The sequence below is a fragment of the Cloeon dipterum genome, chromosome 1 (assembly GCF_949628265.1).
Source record: "Cloeon dipterum chromosome 1, ieCloDipt1.1, whole genome shotgun sequence".
NCBI lineage: Eukaryota > Metazoa > Arthropoda > Insecta > Ephemeroptera > Baetidae > Cloeon > Cloeon dipterum.
Genome location: NC_088786.1, coordinates 35,524,035 through 35,546,100, shown reverse-complemented (window position 1 = coordinate 35,546,100; position 22,066 = coordinate 35,524,035). Strand labels below are relative to the sequence as shown.

The 22,066-nt window shown below is 39.3% G+C and overlaps 5 protein-coding genes across 6 annotated transcripts; 4 read left to right on the top strand and 1 right to left on the bottom strand.

Annotated features, from left to right (window-relative positions):
* Positions 1 to 53: 53 nt before the first annotated feature.
* On the top strand, positions 54 to 3,784 carry puml (pummelig). The gene is made up of 8 exons (XM_065476672.1): positions 54 to 235; positions 323 to 399; positions 673 to 879; positions 930 to 1,104; positions 1,370 to 1,527; positions 1,587 to 1,704; positions 3,027 to 3,216; positions 3,305 to 3,784. The coding sequence occupies exons 1-8, from the start codon at positions 195 to 197 to the stop codon at positions 3,467 to 3,469; spliced, it is 1,131 nt and encodes a 376-aa protein (XP_065332744.1). The 5' UTR covers positions 54 to 194; the 3' UTR covers positions 3,470 to 3,784.
* Positions 3,785 to 4,392: 608 nt separating this feature from the next.
* LOC135947965 (uncharacterized) lies at positions 4,393 to 8,554 on the top strand. Its single transcript, XM_065496981.1, has 4 exons — positions 4,393 to 4,563; positions 5,426 to 5,881; positions 6,364 to 6,974; positions 7,417 to 8,554. The coding sequence occupies exons 1-4, from the start codon at positions 4,561 to 4,563 to the stop codon at positions 8,276 to 8,278; spliced, it is 1,932 nt and encodes a 643-aa protein (XP_065353053.1). The 5' UTR covers positions 4,393 to 4,560; the 3' UTR covers positions 8,279 to 8,554.
* On the bottom strand, positions 8,533 to 10,745 carry Fmo-1 (Flavin-containing monooxygenase 1). The gene is made up of 6 exons (XM_065496982.1): positions 10,513 to 10,745; positions 10,316 to 10,454; positions 10,142 to 10,266; positions 9,416 to 9,744; positions 8,938 to 9,101; positions 8,533 to 8,873 (listed from the first exon to the last, which is right to left on the bottom strand). The coding sequence occupies exons 1-6, from the start codon at positions 10,710 to 10,712 to the stop codon at positions 8,562 to 8,564; spliced, it is 1,269 nt and encodes a 422-aa protein (XP_065353054.1). The 5' UTR covers positions 10,713 to 10,745; the 3' UTR covers positions 8,533 to 8,561.
* A 1,568-nt stretch (positions 10,746 to 12,313) lies between these two features.
* On the top strand, positions 12,314 to 13,588 carry LOC135934130 (ankyrin repeat domain-containing protein 17-like). Its single transcript, XM_065475664.1, has 2 exons — positions 12,314 to 12,949; positions 13,007 to 13,588. The coding sequence occupies exons 1-2, from the start codon at positions 12,880 to 12,882 to the stop codon at positions 13,531 to 13,533; spliced, it is 597 nt and encodes a 198-aa protein (XP_065331736.1). The 5' UTR covers positions 12,314 to 12,879; the 3' UTR covers positions 13,534 to 13,588.
* A 2,331-nt stretch (positions 13,589 to 15,919) lies between these two features.
* LOC135936894 (solute carrier family 25 member 16-like) lies at positions 15,920 to 21,899 on the top strand. Of its 2 annotated transcripts, XM_065480011.1 has the most exons (8): positions 15,920 to 16,058; positions 16,184 to 16,374; positions 17,378 to 17,470; positions 17,613 to 17,746; positions 17,927 to 18,112; positions 19,567 to 19,723; positions 19,780 to 19,921; positions 21,207 to 21,899. In XM_065480011.1, exons 2-8 carry the CDS (start codon positions 16,305 to 16,307, stop codon positions 21,382 to 21,384), a joined length of 960 nt encoding a protein of 319 aa, XP_065336083.1. In that variant the 5' UTR covers positions 15,920 to 16,058; positions 16,184 to 16,304; the 3' UTR covers positions 21,385 to 21,899. The 2 variants fall into 2 exon arrangements, with proteins under 2 accessions (XP_065336083.1, XP_065336009.1); XM_065479937.1 differs by having other exon boundaries at positions 15,975 to 16,374.
* Positions 21,900 to 22,066: the final 167 nt, after the last annotated feature.

Below are 22,066 nucleotides of genomic sequence, written 5' to 3'. Positions count from 1 at the left end.
TCACGCTTCGTCACTGGCAGCAGTGTGAGTGCGCAGTTTGATAAACAAAATACTCGAGTCGAAAGAGAAATTGGTCTCGGGCGTCTCGCAATTGAGCATCTCATCTGCTGCAGCATTGGCCTCGAGAGATAAAGACAGCCGACCGACCGACCGACGTCTTTGTGACCCAAATCTTGGCATGCGAGTGGCTGAAAATGGGCCTAACTCCGGAGAATAATGAAGTGGTTCAGGAAAGGTATGCGTTCGTTCGGTAAAACGTAATTTTATTTTCGTGCAGCACGTGTTAAACGGTGACAATTATTAATTCGACTTTCGATTTCAGCTGGTTTTGGAGCTGGTTTAAGTGGTCACCTGTGTGTCCCAACAAGCTGAGACAAGCAGAAAAGTCAATTTTATCAGGTTCGTAACTTCTGTAAACAGGGATCTTGTTTTGGGGTTGATCCTCAAATTAATCGGCAAGCGGCCTTCAAATCCTCGTTTGCTTAATTCTTATTGCAACACGTTACATAATTCCCAGTTTATTAAAATTGTAAACAAGAAATTTTTTAAGAGTTAACATTTCTGGAGTCATTACAAATAAAATTATGTTTTACCGCTTTGTGAATATTTGCTCAAACTTGTGAGTAACTTAGGTCCTTGAAACATTTTTAATAAAATAAATATTTCTTTTAGTTTTGAAGACTGAATATCGAGGATTTTACGTGGACATTGGACCTGCTGTTGGAAGTGGTGATAAAATATGGACTCTAAGTCTGAACGAACACAGCCAGAAAACGCCTCTGGTCATGTTACACGGAATGGGCTCTGGTTCGGCGCTTTGGGTTCTCAACTTGGACGCAATATCGAAGGACCGGCCTGTCTACTGCATCGACCTACTTGGTAATTACAAGTCCAATTCCTTCCATTCACACTGAATCAGCGGTTCTCAGGCTTTGCCAGAAGCACAAGGCCGACATTCTCCTCCGATCCGGAGATTGCAGAGAAGCAGATGGTGCAGTCGATAGAAGCGTGGCGACAGGAAGTGCGGCTGAATGACATGATTCTTCTCGGTCACAGTCTGGGAGCATTTTTAGCCACCTCTTACGCCATTTCCTATCCAGACAGGTACACTTAAAATATTTACAGAAAAACGGTCAAGGTTTTCTATGAAAAGCAAAAACTCCATGAAATATTAACCATTTCTAGAATTTAAAATAGTAAAAATATATTTAATTGTTTGTTTTCTAATTACAATAAATTCAGCACCGTGTGTGCAACATTTTATTGATAAAAAAATGTTTGGCCCGATATAAATTATTCTTATCTCTTGATTCATAATTAACCCAGTACAGTAATCAAGCATTAATAATTACGCCTCTAAATATTTCAGGGTGAAGCACCTAATTCTTGCCGATCCGTGGGGATTTCCTGAGCGCCCAAGGGACGTTTTGACCAACAAAGTGACAATTCCGATTTGGGTGAAAGCGGTCGCATTTGTACTCAGCCCCCTAAATCCACTTTGGGCCATCAGAGTGTCTGGGCCGTTAGGTAAGTGTCATATTATCAAACTCTTGATTGCATTCTTGACAGTCTTGTCGTTGCTCTAGGACCGTGGCTCATTCAGAAAGCCAGGCCTGACATCTTGAGGAAATTCGAACCTGTCCTTGGAAATGAAACACATTTGGTTGGCCAGTATATTTACCAGTGCAATGCACAAAATCCCAGGTGAGTTTTCATTGGAATTAAATTAAAGTTTAACGCACATACAGATTAGGTGGTCCCAAGTACATAGCGCTGTAAATTTGTGAGAAAATCAGCCTCAAAGTTAGCATTGTTTTAAATTTATAATTTGCAAAGGAATTTTGCAATCGTGATTTTAACTGAATTTCCGCATTTGCCCAAAGAAAGACTCGCACTGTCAAATAGATTTTGATGAGAGCATTTCAAATCATGTGAGAAAAACATGGTCAAGCGCTTTAAATTTTGGAGAAAATTGGCAAAAACCATCTGATTGGTCAGCGTCCAGCGCTGCTGTCGTTTCGCGCTGTCTGTAACACAAGTTGGCCTAATTTCACTTAATTTTATCATTTTAATTACGATTTCATTATCAGAAAAATCTGTCTTTGTAAGTGAATAAAAATTTTCTTTGTGTTAAGCAGAGTCTCTGATATCCATAAGGATCCGAGTTGGCCTCTGAGAATCTTATAAATTATTTAAATAAAAAAAAAACACAATTTTTCTTATAATATCCCCGAATAAATTTTGGGTATTTTTATTTTTCCCTAAAAATTCAAATGTTCTCTAACTGCCAGTTGAAATTTTCTGACGAATTTTGTGCTAAAATGTTCAGTTTTAAAATAATTTCTCTGTAGGAAATTTAATCAGCTTTCTAAAATTGGTAGTTTTTGACGCTATACTATCAACTCATGAATTTTAATGAGGCCAAAACACAGACCCCTTTCGAAAATCTGCAATTTTTGAACAAATAAAAAATACCTTTCAAAAGACTCACAATTTTAGTCTTCTCCCTATTAAATTTTCATAATTTTTCACCCCGGAAGCAATTAATTTCCTTTGTTCTTAAAAGAGGGCGTAACCAATAAAATTTGAAAAATTTGATTATGAGGCACTTTTGGTCAGAAGTATATGAAAAAACTGGTTGGTTAGGATCAATTTTTAGGCAATATCATTTTTATAATTGAAAAATCACTATCATTCCTATTTAATTTGGATAGAAATTGAATTTAAAATCCTCACTTTCACTTCCGATGTCAACTGCAAGTCTTTTTAAACAACTCACTTCTTACACATATAATTTCTTTTTGCAATAACGCATTATTTAACAAGACTAATTTTTGGTTTGTTGCTTTGACTCTTTTTTTCCTCCTCTTTTCAATGCAGCTGTGATTTTGCAATTTGGTTGACAGGTGCAAAAGTCATATCAAAAATTTGTAGTCTAAACGTTTTACTTCCAAACCATTTTTTTATTGAATTTGAGGTTTTTCCTTTATCAAAAATACATGAGGTGTTTTTTTATTGATTTTCAGTGGTGAATCCGCTTTCCATGCATTGATGACTGGTTTCGGCTGGGCCAAGAGACCGATGGTGAACAGAATTCAGAATTTGAGAGGCGATGTTCCAATGTCTGTCCTCTACGGCTCACGATCTTGGGTCGACAGTGCCGCTGGGGAACTTATCAGGGAGAAACGCCCAGAAAACGCCATCGTTAATATTCAAGTATGTTGGCAGCATTTCTAAGAATCAGTATAATTTAATTCTGCGGCTCAAAATCCTAGAAAACATTTTAAATTGATGATAATTGCAGATAATTTCTGGTGCTGGGCACCACGTTTACGCAGACCGAAGCGAAACCTTCAACAGGATAGTGCTTGAAGCGATGGAGAAGCCGGCGCATCTGTTCAGGATCGAGGCGCCCCCTCAAGATCAAGAGGAGGACGCGGAGGAAGCAGCAAAAACAGACAAGAAGTAGCTAGCAGAGTGATGAAAAAGTTACATCCGGACGAAGTTGGTCAAGGGAAAGCATTTGCCGTCTTTCTTTCTTTCTGCAATGACGCATTTAACACTCAGTTTTGGTTTGAATCGCTCTAATTATTATTCCTGTAGCTCTGACTCTTTTTTTCCTCCTCTATTCAATGCATCTGTGATTTTGCAATTTGGTTGATAGGTGCAAAAGTCATATCAAAAGTTTGTTGTATAAACGTTTTATAAATAATATGATGTAAGTATTTATGTAACTGCAACTGGTTGTCGGTTATTTGCAAATACATAGTGCTATTTATTTACACCTCTTTGTTCTATTAATTTCCTAGCATTAATTTACACAATTTAGACATAGGAGCTGCAATTATCAGTGCATTTAAAAACGTAGGAAATAATTTATATTAAAAAATATTTATTCATCGATAATTTTTAGATTAAATAATCATTTTTATGATTTTTATATCAGCTAGGGGATAAAAAGACATACATTCTTATAAATTTTATTCTTCGTGTCAAAATTATTCTGCATTTAGCAATTTGACAGACCCAGACACCACACAAAACGCTTAACGCAGGTAGTTAAATAAATTTGGCAAGCATTCGAGTGGAAAAGTGGTTGTTGAAAAAGAATTAAGGCGAATAAACAGCATTGCGAGAAATGCGATGATTCAACATTCCACAGACAGTGTGGGGGATCCATTTCTGTTACCACCGTAACGTAAGAAAGCAAGAAGTCGGCGTGTTAACTGATCAACAGACAAGTTCAATCGCGACACAGCTAGACACCGCAAGATTATTTGTTTCTCCCACCTTCCGCCTAACTGCCTGGCCTGCGCCTTGAGCGCTTGGCTTTTGATTGGCGTTTGATTTTCTAGTTGTTTCAAGTTTCAAAAATAATTAAAACGCTTGAAGTACCTAGCAGAATTATACTAGCTCTGATCTACCTCTTTCAAAACCAATTTTCGTTCAACAAATTTGTCAATTTAATGAAGATTTCAACACGTGAGCTGATGAGCTGGAAGCTGGACACTCGTCGTCTCATGCAAGATTGATTTCACTACAAAATTCTGTAGTTGAGTAATGGTATGTAATGTATGTATGTAACATACGTAAAATGTAACCCATTACGCAAGCAAGGGTTGCATTTTCGATCAGTTCTCTTCTTCAACTCGCGAGAACTCTGTCCCTATAAATATGTACACAATTATGTATGCTGGGCTTACGGGCCTCATTGGAGAATTGGAGCTATAAAAAAAGGGGTTCAATATTTGTTTTTATTTTTCTTCTATCATATGTATGTACATAAATAAAATGCACGTAAAAAAGTCCAGTGAATATGCAAAAGTCTTAGATCTCAAGCTTAATTTGAATGAAGAAGACGAAGGTTATGTATGTAATGAACAGGGTTGCAAAACACCCGCGTTTAAAAAAATGAAGTGCATAGCTTAAAAAAACGTTTCTTTTTCAATTTTAACCGCAGTTTCTTGCATACAATGTTTACACCTCAGTTTTCAAAAAAATTTGACTATTAAGCTTGACTTGAAAATTTTTTGGAGAAATTGATCCAGCAAAAATGTAATTTAAAAGAAAAAATCTGCACATTAGAGGAATTTTTGACCACTTCAACCGCAAATTTGAGAATTTCACTGGTGAAATAAGGAATAAATCCAATTCTTGTGCAAGAAATTGGTAAAAACCACTGGGGAATAAGCAAAAATGCAACTCTGGTAATTAACTAATTTCCTAAATACATACATCAGAAGAAGATTAATTTCCTCTTTCAATTCTGGATAATTCCTCCGTTTACATTAGGATCGTCTTCGTTTTATCTTTCAAATAAACATGAATTGCGGCTGTCCTCAATCTATGTCCATTGGATAAAATAATTGTCAATAATTGATCTTATAAAATGTATAAATATTTTCTAAATTTAATATTTTTTCAGCTCAAAAGGAGCAGTCCAATGACTGGCGCAGGACAGAAGGAAGCGATGAGCCCTGAAAGTGGATACTCCGAGAGCTCACATACGACCTTGTTGGCCGAGAATGAGCAGTCGCTCTCATCATCCACTACGGTGCCCACCCTGCAGAACTACCTGCAAACCTGGACTCCGGAGGAGACTCCAGAAATGGCGAATCTGGTCACCATCACGGTCAATGGCATCTCCATCAACGGATACTTCAAAAACGACGATGTGATCAAATTGATGACGGCCTTCAACGTCGGCACCACCACTACCCTGAGCATGCCCCATCCTGTCAATGATGAAAACCGCTTGACCTCTGATCTCTGCCACAGCTGGGTCCAGTCTCATCACAGTGAGACAACAACTGCCAAAGAAGACTGCACGCCTGCTGCCTCTGCCTTTGATTTCAAAGATGGCGATTCTTCTTTTGGACAGGTGTTTTTCAAATATATTTTATGCAGGGACAACAGTTTTTAACGGCTTTACCACTCAATTTTTACCAATTTCTTGTGCAAGAAATGAATTTATTCCATATTTCCCCTCTGAAAATCTAAAATTTGCGGTCAGAAAGTGGTAAAAAAATTCTTCTGTGCAGATTTTAAAATGATTTTGCCATTTTCGGCCTCAATTTCTCCAAAAAATTATCTCTGGCAATTTTTCAAGTCGAGGTCATGAGCTACTAATTAGAAAATTATTTAAAACTGAGGTGCAAACATTGCCTGCAAGAAATTGGTTAAAATTTAAAAAAAGGTTTTTACCACTGCACTGCATTTTTTTCTATCCATTGCCAGTCTGTTACATATTTAAATATATTATATATTTAAAAAAAACCATGCAGTTGCTCGGACAAAGTTGAAGAAATTTTAATGAAAGAAATTAACAAAAATAAATAAATGGATTGTTTGTATGTTTTCTAGGTGTCTTCCACAACCGCTCTAAGAGTAGGTGTCGATCACACCATGGCTGACAAACTGCAGCCAAAACTGGCTTGCACAGCCAGGGAAACCTCCCACGCTCCTTTCGGTTTGTCTGAAGTTACGATGTGCGGGGCAGAAGCGGTGAGTGGTCTTCCGCCTGACGCAGAAGATTCGTCTGAAGAAGATCCAGACGAAGTGCCTGTCGTGACCAAGTGGATGCTGGAAGAGGATCTGCGGGTGTCGAGTGATGACGACGATGACGCCGACAATGGCCCAGAGCGGCCGCCGCAAGCGCCCATGACGGATGCAATCATCTTGGACGGCCTGAAACTCAGAATCAACAAGAGGAAAATTAAGGAAGCAGCTGTGGCGCCGGAGCCTAAAAAGAAACATAGAAGCAGGTGGTCCATCAGCGACGGCAGTTCTTCTGAGAGCATGGAGGAAGAGGACTTGCCACTGTTTGATGACGCACTGCTCTCGAATGACAGCTGCAGCAGCTTCGAGGATGCAAATGAGGAAAATATGATCTGCGAGTCGAAAAGAGTGCCGAGGGCCTTGGACCAGGGTACCGTGGTCCCGAAAGAAACAAAGTACAAACTTGATATGGACGTGTAAGTATCTTTAAAATAGCCACAAATCCCAGCCAAAACTATTATGGTGTTAATTTTGCTGCTCTTTGAATAAGAGATAAGCCGATAAAAAAATCATAAAATTAATCTGGATTATGGGCTTGAAAAAAATATCCTCAGTGTAAAGCGTAGTAATTTTTCCTTTCAAATTTAATTTGATTAACTGGGGGATTTTTGTTGAAAAATCTTTGTAATACATCAAAACAGGGCTGCATTTGCTTACCGCCCAAGTTTATTCACCGCACTGGTTTTTAACGGTGTTTTAACACTCAATTTTGACTAATTTCTTGCGCAAGAAATGCAATGAATGATTTATTCCCTATTTTCCCTGTGAATATCTTAAATTTGAGGTCGGATTGGTCAAAATATCCATTACTGAGCAGATGTTTTCATCATTTCTGACTCATTTTAATTTTAATTTCAGCTGGTACGAACAGAGGAGACAGCAGTACGCCAAATTCATACCAGATGCGGCCAAGAAAATGGTGACCAATATGCAGCCGATTGTGTGGCTGGAACGAGATCCTTACATTGACCGCATAGCTCTTGATCTACTCTGTCTGGAGAGCAGAGAGATTAGTGATGGACAGAGCGACAATAACTCATTGCGCTTGCATTACGAAAGCTCGGAGGATGACATTTCTCTCAGCTTCAACAGTGACGGCAACGTGGACTTTCCCAATCTGTCACCATTTTCTTCAACACAGGATGGAGACATTGTCTTAAAGACGAGTGATGATATCCAAACGCCTCAACAGGAACAAGAAACAGCTGCTGCCTGCGAAACGGCTTGCAAGAATGTAGATGAAGTGGTTGCTAATGATTTGCACGATGCAATCGACAAAATCCTGGCCGAAAAATCATTGCAGCCTGATGACTCTGTTTGGCAACTCTACCAAACATACCACGACACTTTTGAGGTTGATAATTCGGATTGCGACCAGTCCCCGGAGAATTATCAACTGCTGCTCAACGACTCTGATATTCCTGAATCCCAAGTTCAATCAACGCTACCTCAAGCAGATGAGCCCATGGCAAAGCCGGCTGAAAATCTGCAGTTAGATCTCGAGACTCAAAATGAGTTGCCCAATCCCTTCAGTCCTGATGCTGAAAGAGCCCCCATTGCAGTTGAGCCGGTCCCTGTGCCCTGTGAAGTGGAAGTACCTGCCAGCATTCAAGAGGCCTCTCCTGAAATAATTGAGGTAAGTAGCGAGGAGGGAAATTCCCAAGCTGAAAGTGATGAAGACTGTATCCACTTGGATGTTAGTGATGATGAATTTGTGTGAGTATTGATTTTTTGGTACCATTTCATTGCGGCGGATCAAATGGAGGGTGTTTTTTTTTAATATGAACAGTCACAATCAGAATAATATTTTAAGGTAGAATCACTGGCATATGAATTATTATTTCAGTTTCGAATCGAGCCAAAAATGACAAGCTCGTTAATTCCATTATATCAAGAATGCTTTGTATAATGTGTATTTTATATCATTGTTGTGTTGTATTCCAAGGCGTGCTATTTAAATTTAAATAAATCCCGTTTGGTTGGTTGTCGCACAAAATCCAAATTTATTTGATTTGAATGAAATTCTCGCTGTCGACAATTCGGTAGATGTCCTCGCGGTAGTGGCACAAGTCGTCTAAAAATCTCTGCGAGCTGTCGTTGTGCAGTTTAGTCAGCACGGGTGGCAGAGGCTCAATTCCCGCGACTCGCGCCAATTCGTCGTAGTAATTGCCTTGCATGGGGCCCATCATGTGGCTCTGCCTCGGGCCGAGGCCTTGTTCTTTGCGCCGCTGCTTCTCAGCCTCGGCGTCAGCCAACATTTCCTTGGCGGAGGGCAACTTCAGAGAGCCGTCCAAAACTTTAAGATAGAAGCGACACTGAAACAACAGATATGATATATGAATAATGCGCCTTTAAAATTTATTAAATTCATTCGCTCACCTGTAAATCGAACATGGAGAAGGCGCAAACGTAGAAGGGCAACCCAATGAAGCACATCGTCGGCTTGTTGATGTGAATGAGGTGTTTGTACAGTGGTTGCACGCAATTATCTTTAACAGAAATGCCTACTGCATCGTCCAAGAATGGGAAGCTGTAGCAGTACCCTAAAATTTGCAAGAGATATAAATGATCATAATTATTATGTTTTCGCAACTGAGGTTGGTCTTGAATTAGAAAAAAAAAATGAAATGAAAGACGCATACTAGAATAAATGCTTTTGTTCGTTTAATTAATTAATTTAAGAAATATTTGTTGTCCGGATAACTCAGGCAAACGGTTTTTTGTCAAGTCCCTCTCAAGTTTTAGTGGTTAATTCTTATCTTGAACCTCTCTATTACCTAATACCTTAACAACATGTCAAACATGCGGCTATAAAATATTTTTTGGGCTCGCTGTGTGTTACTGTTTTGAAATATACCTGTGCAGTAGAAAATGACATCGACCTCGGTCGAGTTGCCGTCTCTGAAAAAGATTTTCTTTCCGTCCATCTTGACAATGTCCGGCGTTTGGATGACATTTGACGGGAACACAGTCTTGATTGGCTCGGGGTTGTGGTGGCTGAGCACCACCTGCTTGGCACAGTGAGCGATCTCCAGGGCCAAATCCATGCCGGATGGCCCAGCGCCCACCACGACTACGCGCTGGTTTTCAAACGGCTGCGGCTCGCGGTAGTCGTGGCTGTGCAGAACTTTTCCGGTGAACTTGTCCTGGCCAGCGATTTCGGGGATGAATGGCGTGTTGTAATGGCTGCAAATAAATCGGAAAACCTTTAATTCGGCTTGTACTCAATGACCAAGAAGTATAGTGTTTGATAATTCTCGCATGGCGTGTACTTCATGGAGATTATTTTATTTGATCTCAAATGGGATTTCCTGTTCTGAGTCCAAGGCTATATCTCTAATTGGCTTGAATAGCCGCTGTTGAGGACGATAAGTCGTGCAGCATCTCTCAAGGATCAGCGCTTGGTTTATCTCGGCCGCGATTACACCAGCGTGTCGCGCGAAAAGAAAAACAAGCAGCAATTTACAAACACTGTCGCGCATTGCAAAATCTTTCAGAGAAACTAGTTTAATGGAATTCGTATGATAATTAGCTATATATCTGGCCGTGCTAATAATACTTCATTTATTTATTTTTTCCTCACCCGTTGCACACCATCACACCGTCGAATATCTGCGTTTCTGTTTTATTCGTCGGCAAGTCTTTGAAAGTCACCTCCCAAGTTTTTTCCCCAGGTACGGGCCTGACCTTTTCTACGTGATGACGGAACTGAAAAACATACATAAGATATAGTGATAAATTTAACGATGTGAACTACCTTGATCAGTTTTCGAACGTCAAAGTGGTCGGCGTAGTCGTTGAGGAACTGCAAAATTTCCCTGGCGTACAAATAGGATTTTTCCTGCTCGGGAATTGGGTAGTCGGGGTAGCCCATAACCTCCTTTGGTAGATTAGTTCTTTTAAAAGCAATTTTCTAACATCAAAATAATTTCAGCCACTTAAATATGAGCCAACCTGAGACTTTTGTACATGCTTGAGTGAACGGGCAGGCCGTACTCATCTTTACCAACTTGATCCGTGTATACCCAGGTGCCGCCGATTTTGTCGGATTGCTCGAAAACGACGCACTCGAATTCTTCGGACCTGGCGCCGAGTTGGTGGGCGGCAGCAAGCCCGGCAGAGCCGGCGCCGATCACGGCCACGCGCTGCTTCATCTTTGAGCGACGACTGCAGAAAGAATAAGAGAAGCACGGACAGTCTGGTCTGTCACACACGTTATCTCGTTCTCATGGAGTGTAAAGTCCGGCAAGTTTAGTGCCCCTCTCTCGCTCTCCTCCCTCTGCTGTAGGATCTTGCATCAGCCAGAAATTAATTATTATTTGAATTCAAAGGCATGTCCCAAATCATATGAACTGTCTGGATGGCTTAAATTTAAGATAAGCCTATTGATAAAAATAATTCATGCGAATTTTTCTCACATATTGCTGAAATGAGTGTACGAAATTCGCTAGCAAATGACAAAGCTTTGAGACAAATTATTCTTAATTTTAATTACAAAACCAGAATGAACAGAAGCAACATAAGTTTTCTTTAGTTCAGAGAGTATACATTCTGTTAAGATTCAGTTGATATTTTTATTCTCCGCAAATTTGACGAGATTTTTGGCGTTGACATTTTTGGTGACACTTCTTGTATTTGCCCAAATTAATAGATTACTAAATTCCAGGTCTATAAATCTTGGGAATGGGGGCTAAAGCTTGGACTGTATTTTGGTACTCAAAAATGCTAAGAGTTTTTCCCTATTCGCGCCCTCAAAGCATCCCTCTGATAGTGCCAGTGCTGCGGTGAAGAAAAAGGAAACTAAGGAGACCATGGAAGGAATAATATGTATCGAAAGGAATAGAGTTGTTGTTACCAGCGCATGGTAAGACGGTATAGGACTGGCTGCCATCGACATTATTTATATTTTCAGATTTCAGGCCCCTCCTCCAATGACGTCACAGACAGAAAAACCAATATTATTATAAATAATAATCATTTATATATTATAATTTGTTTATAGAAATATATAATATTGTTCTAAATATTTATTTTTCATAATAATATTATGTATTTTTATGGTCTTACTCGTCGTTGGAGGAGGGGCTTAAATTCCCGCCTGTAAATTTTAAAAATATTGTCGAAGTAACCCAGACCTAGTTATTCCGTCTTTACAGCGTGCTTCATTTGTGTTATTCCCATCAGTTCAAAACTTCCAAGACGCGCTCCAAACACAGGACCAATTTTTTAGGGGTTTATACAATACTCAAAAGTTTGCTCCAATAAAAGGCGGATTCCACCTTTTTTATCTGCAGGCTACATCGCGCGACTGTAGAGGTGAGGATAATATCTTGATGGAATAGATTTCTAAGATTTTCTATTATTGCGGCCAGGACGCTGTGTAAAAGTATGATTTTCTTGAGATATTTCGTTCCGTACTAACTCCTTCAGCCAAATAATAACTGATTTAATTCTAACCAGTAAAATGGAAGATCAGGGAGCGTACGTTCATCTCTTTTTTGAAATAGCGAACCAATGCGAGATATCTTAGTGGGACGGAGGGACCCCAAGTCCGGAGTGGTCCTTAGGCCGGAGAGGCCTGGCGACGAGCGTCACCCCCTCCCCGTGCGTCGGTACATAAAGTGCAACTTCTGTTGTCCTGCCCGTTTAGATTCGCCACAGCCTATCTAGTCAATTTGAAATATTATAAATGTTTTACCAAAGTGAAACCGCACATTACAGATCAAATTCAAATCTCATTTTACAAACCAGAAGTGAAAATGGGCACAGATTTTCAAATTTTAAACTCATAACGTGGTTGTTCTAGCTCTTTTGCAAATTTTATTTATTTATTAAAATTTATTTTCATGGCTATTATGTATAATTTGTTATCCATTCAAGATACACAATATGTTTACAAAGAGGCACACTCTTCACGATAATCAAACATTATTAATTAAAATTTAGGTGCTAAAAAGTAAAAATTAATTCTGAAGAGAGCAAATTAGATATTTTTCCAAGATTGTACGGGAAGACCTCGATGCGGGGTTACTGAAAGTTGGCCATATTTGCCCGAGCTCCTCTGCAGCCACTCGGGTTCTTGGGATTTGATGACCTCATATAGCCTATACAGCAAGTTCTGAACTGAGGTTAAAAAATTGATTCACCACAACTTTGGAATTAATATCTATTTTACCATTGGGATATTGTGACCACGAGAAGCGATTTAATGTAAATGCTGATGTACAAAATACATATGCATCTCAGCATGCTTTTAAATAATATTATTGTAATTGTTGATTATTTTTCAGTTAAACTTTAAATTATCAACCAAGTCTTAAAATGTCGACCAAGCTAATGGAAGCTGCCAGTAGAGGAAATGTAGGAATGGTCTTCATTTGCTTGCATCTAGGTAATAATTAATTTCTTTTATTCTCGACCGTGCAGAATTTTAATCCAAAATAATCAGGCTACGACGTCAACGAGGTATCCGAGGACACTCTAGAAACTGCTCTGACTGTGGCCAGCTTCCACGGTTTCGCCAACGTCGTCGCTCTGCTCCTCAGCGTCGGCGCCGACACGGAGGTAGGCGCGTTGACCCCTCTGATGGAGGCAGCACAAGAGGGTCACATTGAAGTGGTGCGCCTCCTGCTCTCAGCGGGCGCCAACGTAAACGCCACCAGATCGTCCGGATACACGGCCCTCACCTACGCAGCGAGTTTCGGCCACACGGACATTGTCAAATTGCTCCTTCAGCATGGAGCCGATCTGGACCACGAATCGGAAGGAGGCATGACTCCCCTGATGACGGCCTGCAGGGCCGGCCACCTGGACACGGTGCAGTTCCTCATGTCCAAGAACGCCGACGTCAATAGGCGAGCAACTAATGGTCACACTCCTCTGTCCCTGGCGCGCGCTCATGAACTGATTGTCAAATTCCTTGCCAGCCGTGTTGATTTCCGTCCAGTTTGGTTTTGCCGCCAGCAAGGATACTAATATATATACATCTATTAGTGTATCTGAATTAAGAATGATTAAATTTAACTATAGTAGCCCAAAAAATCAGAAGTTGTCCGAGTATTAGTATAGCAGGAATTTTTACCGAAGTAAAAAAATGAATTTTGTCTGATTATAATTTATTGCGGAAATGCTGGACTTTAATGAGTGTGAAATGAAACACATTCCAAGAAAAAAGTGGACCAGCAGCATAGATCTTAAGGGAAAACTCTCAAAATTGACCAGTTGTTGTATTGTAACCCCTTAGTGTTCGAAGCCGTCAACTGATGGCGCAACCAAAGACATTTTTGCTGCGATTTAAGACTCAATCTAGCTAGTGTGCATTCTTCACTTAATATGCTTTCTTTTGACGTGCTGAAAACCAAAATCGGTTAAGCCAATCATCCTAGAATCGGGAAACGCAAATTTTGTTCAAATAAAAAATCTTTTCCAACGTTTCTACGGCGAATGGCTTAACCGATTTTGGTTTTCAGCACGTCAAAAGAAAGCAAATTAAGTGAAGAATGCATGGTAGCCAGATTGAGTCGTGAAATCGCAGCGGAAGTGCCTTAAAACTAAATTTATTACGAAAATATACGGTGGCGCCATCTGTTTGCGGCTTCAAACACTAAGGGTTTATACAACTGGTTAATGAATTTAACGGATTTATATTTGTAATTATTAGGGTTCAAAATAATTCGATGCAAATCTCGCAAAAATATCTGTTGCCAAAGTTTATTACTCTTGAAGCATGAATTCCCGCACTACTGTTTCCCGCGTCTGCGAGCTGGAAATGGAGGGGGCATTGTTAAGACAGGAGGAGAGGCCAAAAACACTGAAAACAGCTGGTGCTGCATCGTGCGAGCAGAGCCAGAAAGCACCGAAAATAAATAAATTTTTGTAGAAGTCGCTGCGTGATTTTCCCGTTGGCAGATATAGGAATTAGTTTGGTGCGCCGAATTGGCATCGGCCGAGGAGGATGCCCGTCGGAGTCACGTGCGCGATCAAAGACAAGGAAGGACTTCTTGCGCTCGCCGCCGAGCATTAGGGTTGGGTATATCAACGTTGATATATCAAAGTTGATATGATATTTCAAATATCATATCAATATCAAGCCTGATATTTGATATATCATATCAGGCTGATATTGATATCTAAGTCGGATATCAAGGTTGATATCAGTTGACATTTTTGACCGACAGATGGCATTTTTCATGCCGGTTTTCGCATAAAAGTTTAGGATTAAACTGTACTTTCCATCCCCAAACATGGGCGTAACCGATATTGAAGTTTTCGCAATGCACTAAGGCGCGAAAAATGTCTCAGCTGATCGATCACAGATGATCTATCAGCTGTGGTCAGCTTTTATAGTAGCTTTTGTGTTGAATGAAAATTAAATTAAATTGTTTGTAAACAATGGTCAGCAACGTCAGGTAGGTCAGGTTAAGCCCTGACAACACGCCAGCTGATCGGTCACAGATGACCTCTGTCAGCTGGCAGTACCACATTTTCTTGTTGAATTAAAATGATAATAAATTGTTTGTAAACAATTAATTTTGATTTGAATTGTGAATAATTAAGAACTTATTGTAACTAATCCAATCAAAATGAGTACAAATAACGCAAATATTATTGCGAACATAATGCTCTGCTGATGGCATAGCCCCAAATTACAAATTGAAATACTAATTAAATACAAAACAGCTACGGTTTAAGGTAATTTCATTCTGATTTCTCTTATGTGTATCAATTAAACTCAATTATTTAATACCAGATGAAGGTTGAAGAGCACATATGATGTGGAGAAAAACACTCCAATATTTTAATTTGAAGATAAATTGACGCTCTCACATTATCAGCTGATAATGTAAACATCAAACTTAAAATTAATTTTAAAATGGCACAATTAAATTATAATATTTTATTAATTACCTAATGATAGCTATATTAATTAATTAATTAATTAGACACCCATGTGGCGGGAAGGGGGGAAGAGAAAGCAGCCAGATGCAAATTTTGGCGCCATATGGTGGGATCCGACACACCCCCTTCTCAAACATCTGTTTTAAAGGCGCGCAATATTTAAATTATTTGAATACTCATCCCATGACTGCGGAAAACCGCCATTTTTCAAAAGTTTTCTTATTTAACCGATATTTATGAAAAAATCGGTGAAAAATGCTTAAAAATCGGTTTTTAAGCCTTTTAAATAGCCATAGCCGGTTTCGGTTCGTCCAGCAGCCATTTTTTGATCATCTGGAAATATCAACGTTGATATATCAAATTCTGATATTTTTCGGTTGATATATCAATTTTTTGATATTTTAAATATCATATCAATATCAGATATTTGATATCGATTTTTGAGCTTGTACCCAACCCTACCGAGCATGAGCGACAGCCACGATTTCACTTTATTTGAGCCGAACCTAGGAGAAGAAGAGGAGGAGGAGGACCGAATTGAACACCTGCAGCCACCTGAGCGCACGCAGCTGTAATTCGGCAGTGGGGGCCGTGGAATGCGTGTATGTATGGTTGTGCCTTCCTTAATCCCGCCGCCGTGAAGATGATGCACTCGAGCACCGAAAGTGGTCCAGTGGGGCGCGAGGGCTTGGTGCGTGACCGCTAACTTTCTTCTCTCTCTTCACAGCAGAGAAATTCTCGGCCGTTGACGACGTAGGAACCGTGTCTTCTGCGCCGAATTGATCGTGTCCGCGGCGTCCGCGCACCCTGTCCCGTGCACCCCAGACGACAAACGACCAACGACCACCATGGCTCCGTCGGCAGGAACGACCGACGTCAGAAGCATGGATTTCATCCTCAAGTCCTTCTTGGCTGGAGGTGAGAGCGTCTTTTTTACTTGAACATCCGTCTTTTTCTATTTGTCGTGTCGCGGACGCACACGCCTTGCCGGAATGCTACTTTCATGTGAGAGAGAATGACATTCGAGAGTCCCAAAATAATTATTCGATTAATATTGCCAAGCTTGTATAAATATTCAACTCGAAATATCTCATCAGAAGAACAGTTGCAGACAAATTTTAATGACTTATTGCGTGCGTGTGTGTGTAATGTTGATTGAGAAATATCATGTTTTAAGGATTTCAAAACCTATCAGTGGAGGAAAAATGTCGTTTTCTGTTTTAAATGGTTGGGCACTGCTTCTTTTGGCTTTTGGATTAATTTTCAACTTCAGAAATTAATATTTCTTGCAGTCCAAAATCCATAATTGCAAAAAACCCGATTTTTTAAAAAAAATAAATGCAGTGCAGTGGTTGAAAACCTTTTTTCAATATTTTTAGAATTATTAGCTTAAAACCTCGACTTGAAAAATTGTCAGAGATAAATTTTTGAAGAAATTGAGGCAGCAAAATGGCAATTTAAAAGAAATTGAAGTGCTCAGTGAAGGAAATTTTGAGCGCTCCGACAAAAATATCAGATTTTCAGAGAATAAAAATGTTTTAAAATTCATTTCTTGCAATTCTTGCGCACGAAATTGGTAAAAATTGAGTGGTAAAACCAGTGGAGAAAAAAACCGGGTGGTAAGCAAATGCAACCCTGCCAAAATCAAATTTTTGACTCAATTGCTTCTGATTTTAATTCAATAAATTAAAAAAAATCATTTTAATGGAATTTTCTGCGTCTTTAAATTATCATACACTTTCGATCTTCTTAATTGTGGCTCTTGAACTTGCGGCTTCTTTTGAAAGTGCAGGTCAAAGCAGGGGATGATCTTGAACAGATCCGTTTGCGAAGCTTGACATTTATAGTTTTTGGCAGAGTCTGATGATTCAAGGTGATGCACTCGATTTAATGACACACGTGTTGTTGTTTGTTGTTGAAGGCATTGCTGGCATGTGCTCAAAGACGACGGTGGCACCCTTGGACCGGATCAAGATTCTGCTGCAAGCACACAACAAACATTACCAGAACCTAGGTACAAAAAACAATTCGTTCACTTCCCGATAATCGCTATAATTTGCCGTAATTTTACACTGCAATTCGTCTGGCTCACTTCCTGCGCTGTTCACGGTTGCCGATTCGCATAATACTGTAATAACCACATTAATTCGCCGCAGGAGTGTTTTCTGGCCTGATGAACATTGTTAAGACGGAGAAATTCCTCGCTCTGTACAAAGGCAACGGTGCACAGATGGTGCGAATTTTCCCCTACGCAGCCACCCAGTTCACAGCTTTCGAGATTTACAAGAAGGTATGAATTATTGTTTCCCGTCTAAACCGCAAAATTCACACAGGCGTGCTAATCTGGAGGAAAATTTAATTATTTTTATTTCATGAAGATCTGCTATTAATTTATTTGAAAGTCTAATTAGGGGCCTCACAAAAACATAATTTTCGAGCGGTTTATAAAGTTGAGAATTTTTGTAAACAGGCCTTGTCTGGATACCTTGGAGCGAACTCGCATGCCGGCAAGTTTCTCGCTGGATCTGGGGCGGGAGTGACCGCAGTGACCCTCACGTACCCTCTGGATACGATCAGAGCTCGACTTGCCTTCCAGGTCACTGGCGAACACGTTTACACGGGCATCGTGCACACGGCCGTGTGCATCTTCAAAGAGGTGCGTTGACATTCTGACTCGAAATTATCTTGATTTTGTTATCCTCCTCCTACAATTCATTGCTCAACAGTTAATTGAAAATCTTTTAAACTGCTATAGACTCTATCAGGGCATCATAATTTGTTATTCTAAATTCTTTTTCGCCTCATTCTTTTACCTTTCGGGACTTTCTAGGTATTCCCAGGTTTTTTAATAGTACCATACAGTAGAATCATTCTCCATATAATTTTGCAATCTGATTCCAGAAATGAGTTCTCTTTGATTGCTATGATTTTGATCCAATTTTGCTGGGTTCCGAATTTTCCCTACCCGGTTTTAAACGACCCTGTTTTTTCCGTTTTTTCCCCAGCCTAAAAAACCCAAGAAAACCAAAGGCTCCAATATTTTCAGCAGGGTTGCATTTGCTTACCACCCGGTTTTTTCTAAGGTTTTTACCACTAAATTTTTACCAATATCTTGCTCAAGAAATGAATTTATTCCATTTTATTCATGTGAAAATCTAAAATTTCGGTCAGAGTGGTTAAAATTTCCTCCACTGTGCAGATATTTTCTTTGAAATTGCCATTTTACTGCCTCAATTTCTCCTAAAATTTATCCCTGACAATTTTTCAAGTCAGTGCTATTTGCTAATAATTAGAAAATTATCGAAAAATAAGGTGAAACCATTGCCAGCGAGAATCAGGTAAAAAAGTTTTTTACCTCTGCGCTTCATTTTTTTTAAAAAGGCGGGATTTTTGCAACCCTTATTTTTCAGGGAAAAATGGGGAAAATACAAAATAATTTTTGGATTTTTTTTAACTAAAAAAAATTAAATACTGGGTTTTTGCGCTTTGCAAAATAAAATGCAGTGAATAGTAAATCTTGAAAACTAAAAAAAAAACAAATTACCCTCCCAGATGTTTCAGGCATAATTTAAAAAAACCGGTTTTCGGAACCCTGCAATTTTGCAATGCGCCAAAATGCACCAGTATTTTCGCGCAAAAAACAGCTGGAAAACCACCAGTTTTTTGTTTTCCGCATTTTATCGAATATAAAACCCCAAAAAAAGTCATATTTCGCGCCATAAAAGTCAGAAATTCCGGAAAATTACGATTAAATTGAAAAATTTTGGACTCTAAGTGAAACCATTGATTTTTAAAAAGCCCTATCATGAGAAATTTTGATCTTCCATATAAATGCGCGTGTTTTAGAAAAATCCGCAAAAAAATTTTATTGCGAACCCTGACTTTTAGCCATATTAATTTGTATATTGTCCTCAACACAATGGAACAGCTTCCATAAACCGCTTGTGCGTTGAAAGAGCAATTCTCGCCAGCAAGCCGAGCTTTTCTTTGACCGCTTTTATGGCTGTTTCGCTTGTCTGTGATAATTGAGAAGACTTTATAATTTACATTGTTGTCCTTGTTTTTTTTTTCAACTGCCACTGCAATTATTGTGTTGCATTATTTGCGTAGGAAGGAGGAGCGCGCGCGCTCTACCGAGGCTTCCTGCCCACCCTGTGCGGCATGGTGCCGTACGCCGGCCTCTCCTTCTACTGCTTTGAGCACCTCAAATTTCTCTTCATGAAGTACATTCCTCACCTGAGCTGCGACCAGTGCTCCAGAAACACAGGCACGTGCTCGGAAGCCAAATGAAATGAGAAATAAATTAATGGTTGATTTGGGCAGGTGGTCTTGTGCTGACTGTCCCTGCGAAGCTGCTCTGCGGCGGTCTGGCCGGTGCTGTGGCCCAGAGTATCTCCTACCCTCTCGACGTGACGAGACGTCGCATGCAACTCGCCATGATGATGCCGGAAACCAAAAAATTCGGGTGAGATTTATTAATTAAAGCTCTCAATAGTAAAGAGCAGACTGATGACGAATTCAACGTGAAACAATATATATAACTTTCTTTTAATGCTTACAAAAATGGACTGTGTCGCCAAATCTATCTAGCAGACAGTAAGTGAAAAGCAGCTGATTTCTCCTTTTGCTTTGTGTGAACGTCTCTCGCTTGTGCTGTTATTTGTATTCAATAGTTCACATGGAGAGGACACTGAATGCTCTCATTTTAGTACATCATGAGCCAAAAGTATTTAAACAGTTGGGCTCAAATAAATAAAATATAGGCATGCAAATCAACTTGTTGTCAGTCTAATAGCTAATACATTATTCTCTTCGTATGCATTAAAGCGTCCATCGGGATCGGGAAATTTTTGGTTACCCGGGAAATTCGGATCCCGGGCAGAAGTATAAGCGGCTATGTGAGAATTGGGCCGGGAACGGGTTTATATTTATGATTTATTATTTTTTTACAGGAATCCCGATAGTTCCAGGCGAATTTGGATGTTCCAAATTTTGGAGGTCGATTGGACAGGATTTTTTGGCGTTGGAATTTTTTGTTGTTTGCTATAAAGTAATTTTAACAGATGGAGAAATTCCAGGTTTGAAGCTCAGGAATGGGGGACGCAGTCATGAGTTACAGTTCATTTTTCGAGCTCGGTTTTTGGGAATTTTGAGATAGCAAATAAATATAGGGAACGCTCCCATTCCCGAGCTTCAAACCTGGAATTTCTCCATCTTGATTAACAAGCAGTAATTTTTTAAGAAAATATAAATGGCACGTAAAAATTTCAACGCCAAAAATCCCATCCAATCGACCTCCTAATTTCCAAATTCGCATGAAACTGCCCTGATGGTTAATTTTGATAACATGCACCAGGGAAGGGAAACAAGAAAATACTATTTTTAATATTATATTTTAAAAAATTTTGAGACATTCACATGGAGTGTCGAGCAAGCAGGGATTTCCTGGAAAGCTATTTTATCGTTCCGAGTTTCCCTGAAAAAAAATTACAACATTTCCTGGGACAAAAAATAATCCCGATGGACGCTCTAGTATACATGCATTCATATCTAGATAAAATTAAATACTACCTATTCAAGATTACCTGCTATCAGGTGTAAAATTTGAACAGGTCGGCATCAAAATAAATGTCATGCCTCTGTTTAAAACTAGAAATGCTGGAAATGGAAACTCTCTGGGTGATCAGATCTCATTTTTCATGAAAGTCTTGTGTACTGTTCGGAAAAGTAACCTATTTCTCATCTTTTAGCTACGGCATGGTCCAAACGCTGACGCTGATCTACAAGGAGAACGGTGTGATGAGAGGACTGTACCGAGGCATGAGCATCAATTACCTGAGAGCCATCCCCATGGTGGCTGTTTCTTTCTCCACCTACGAACTGATGAAGCAGATGCTCGACCTCGACACCGGCATGAAGTTGGGCTAAGCAGCCGATGCACGGTTCTTGACTACGGACAACTTCCTGATCAATCATGACTGCGCTACACGATATTTTTATACTTGTACAGTGCAAATATGAAACTCTAATGCCATTAGAGGCAAAATCTAGGTAACAGCTGTTGGAAATGAGGTGGAATATAATAGGGCTTAATTGTTGTTCACGGATCAAAATTTGACTAATCAAAAATATTGCTCGGAGGAAGTAAAATCTGATTAATATACATATTTTGTCTTTGTAGGCAGAAAATTATATATTATTTCAATGCTCTAGAGTGTAGGAAGTGGCTTAGATGCGTTTGCTCAAAATTTTATTATTTGTTAAATATTATTTATAAACTAGATGGTAATTTTTTTAATTTATGATATGATTATTTAGTTGATTTGGGTTGTTTTGTGCACCTGCTTCAACTTCATATATATTGACGTTATCCGTTGAACACGGTTGTGTATTGTCAACTTTGTCCTTTTTGAATAATTAAAAAAAAGAAATGCCTCATCAAATTGATACCTTCATTTTAAAAACCAGAAATTTTATTTATTTCTTGTCAAATAATTTATGATGATTGGTTTAATTATAGACAGAACTTGCAGCTTTTATTTTTTTATTCCAATGATATTGACATGTCATACATTATGAACACTTAGCAATTAGGTGAGAACTTAAAATA

Excerpts from the sequence above, each read along its gene's own strand:
- puml (XM_065476672.1), top strand. The coding sequence starts at position 195 with ATGGGCCTAACTCCGGAGAATAATGAAGTGGTTCAGGAAAG. Across the intron at positions 400-672 it reads AGAAAAGTCAATTTTATCAG|TTTTGAAGACTGAATATCGA; the intron begins GTTCGTAACTTC and ends TATTTCTTTTAG. Across the intron at positions 3,217-3,304 it reads ACGCCATCGTTAATATTCAA|ATAATTTCTGGTGCTGGGCA; the intron begins GTATGTTGGCAG and ends TGATAATTGCAG.
- LOC135947965 (XM_065496981.1), top strand. Across the intron at positions 5,882-6,363 it reads GCGATTCTTCTTTTGGACAG|GTGTCTTCCACAACCGCTCT; the intron begins GTGTTTTTCAAA and ends TATGTTTTCTAG. Across the intron at positions 6,975-7,416 it reads TACAAACTTGATATGGACGT|CTGGTACGAACAGAGGAGAC; the intron begins GTAAGTATCTTT and ends TTTTAATTTCAG.
- Fmo-1 (XM_065496982.1), bottom strand. The coding sequence starts at position 10,712 with ATGAAGCAGCGCGTGGCCGTGATCGGCGCCGGCTCTGCCGGGCTTGCT. Across the intron at positions 9,745-10,141 it reads GGTGTGATGGTGTGCAACGG|CCATTACAACACGCCATTCA; the intron begins GTGAGGAAAAAA and ends ATTTATTTGCAG. Across the intron at positions 9,102-9,415 it reads TGTCATTTTCTACTGCACAG|GGTACTGCTACAGCTTCCCA; the intron begins GTATATTTCAAA and ends TGCAAATTTTAG.
- LOC135934130 (XM_065475664.1), top strand. The coding sequence starts at position 12,880 with ATGTCGACCAAGCTAATGGAAGCTGCCAGTAGAGGAAATGTAGGAATG. Across the intron at positions 12,950-13,006 it reads CTTCATTTGCTTGCATCTAG|GCTACGACGTCAACGAGGTA; the intron begins GTAATAATTAAT and ends CAAAATAATCAG.
- LOC135936894 (XM_065480011.1), top strand. The coding sequence starts at position 16,305 with ATGGCTCCGTCGGCAGGAACGACCGACGTCAGAAGCATGGATTTCATC. Across the intron at positions 17,471-17,612 it reads CAAACATTACCAGAACCTAG|GAGTGTTTTCTGGCCTGATG; the intron begins GTACAAAAAACA and ends AATTCGCCGCAG. Across the intron at positions 19,922-21,206 it reads CCGGAAACCAAAAAATTCGG|CTACGGCATGGTCCAAACGC; the intron begins GTGAGATTTATT and ends CTCATCTTTTAG.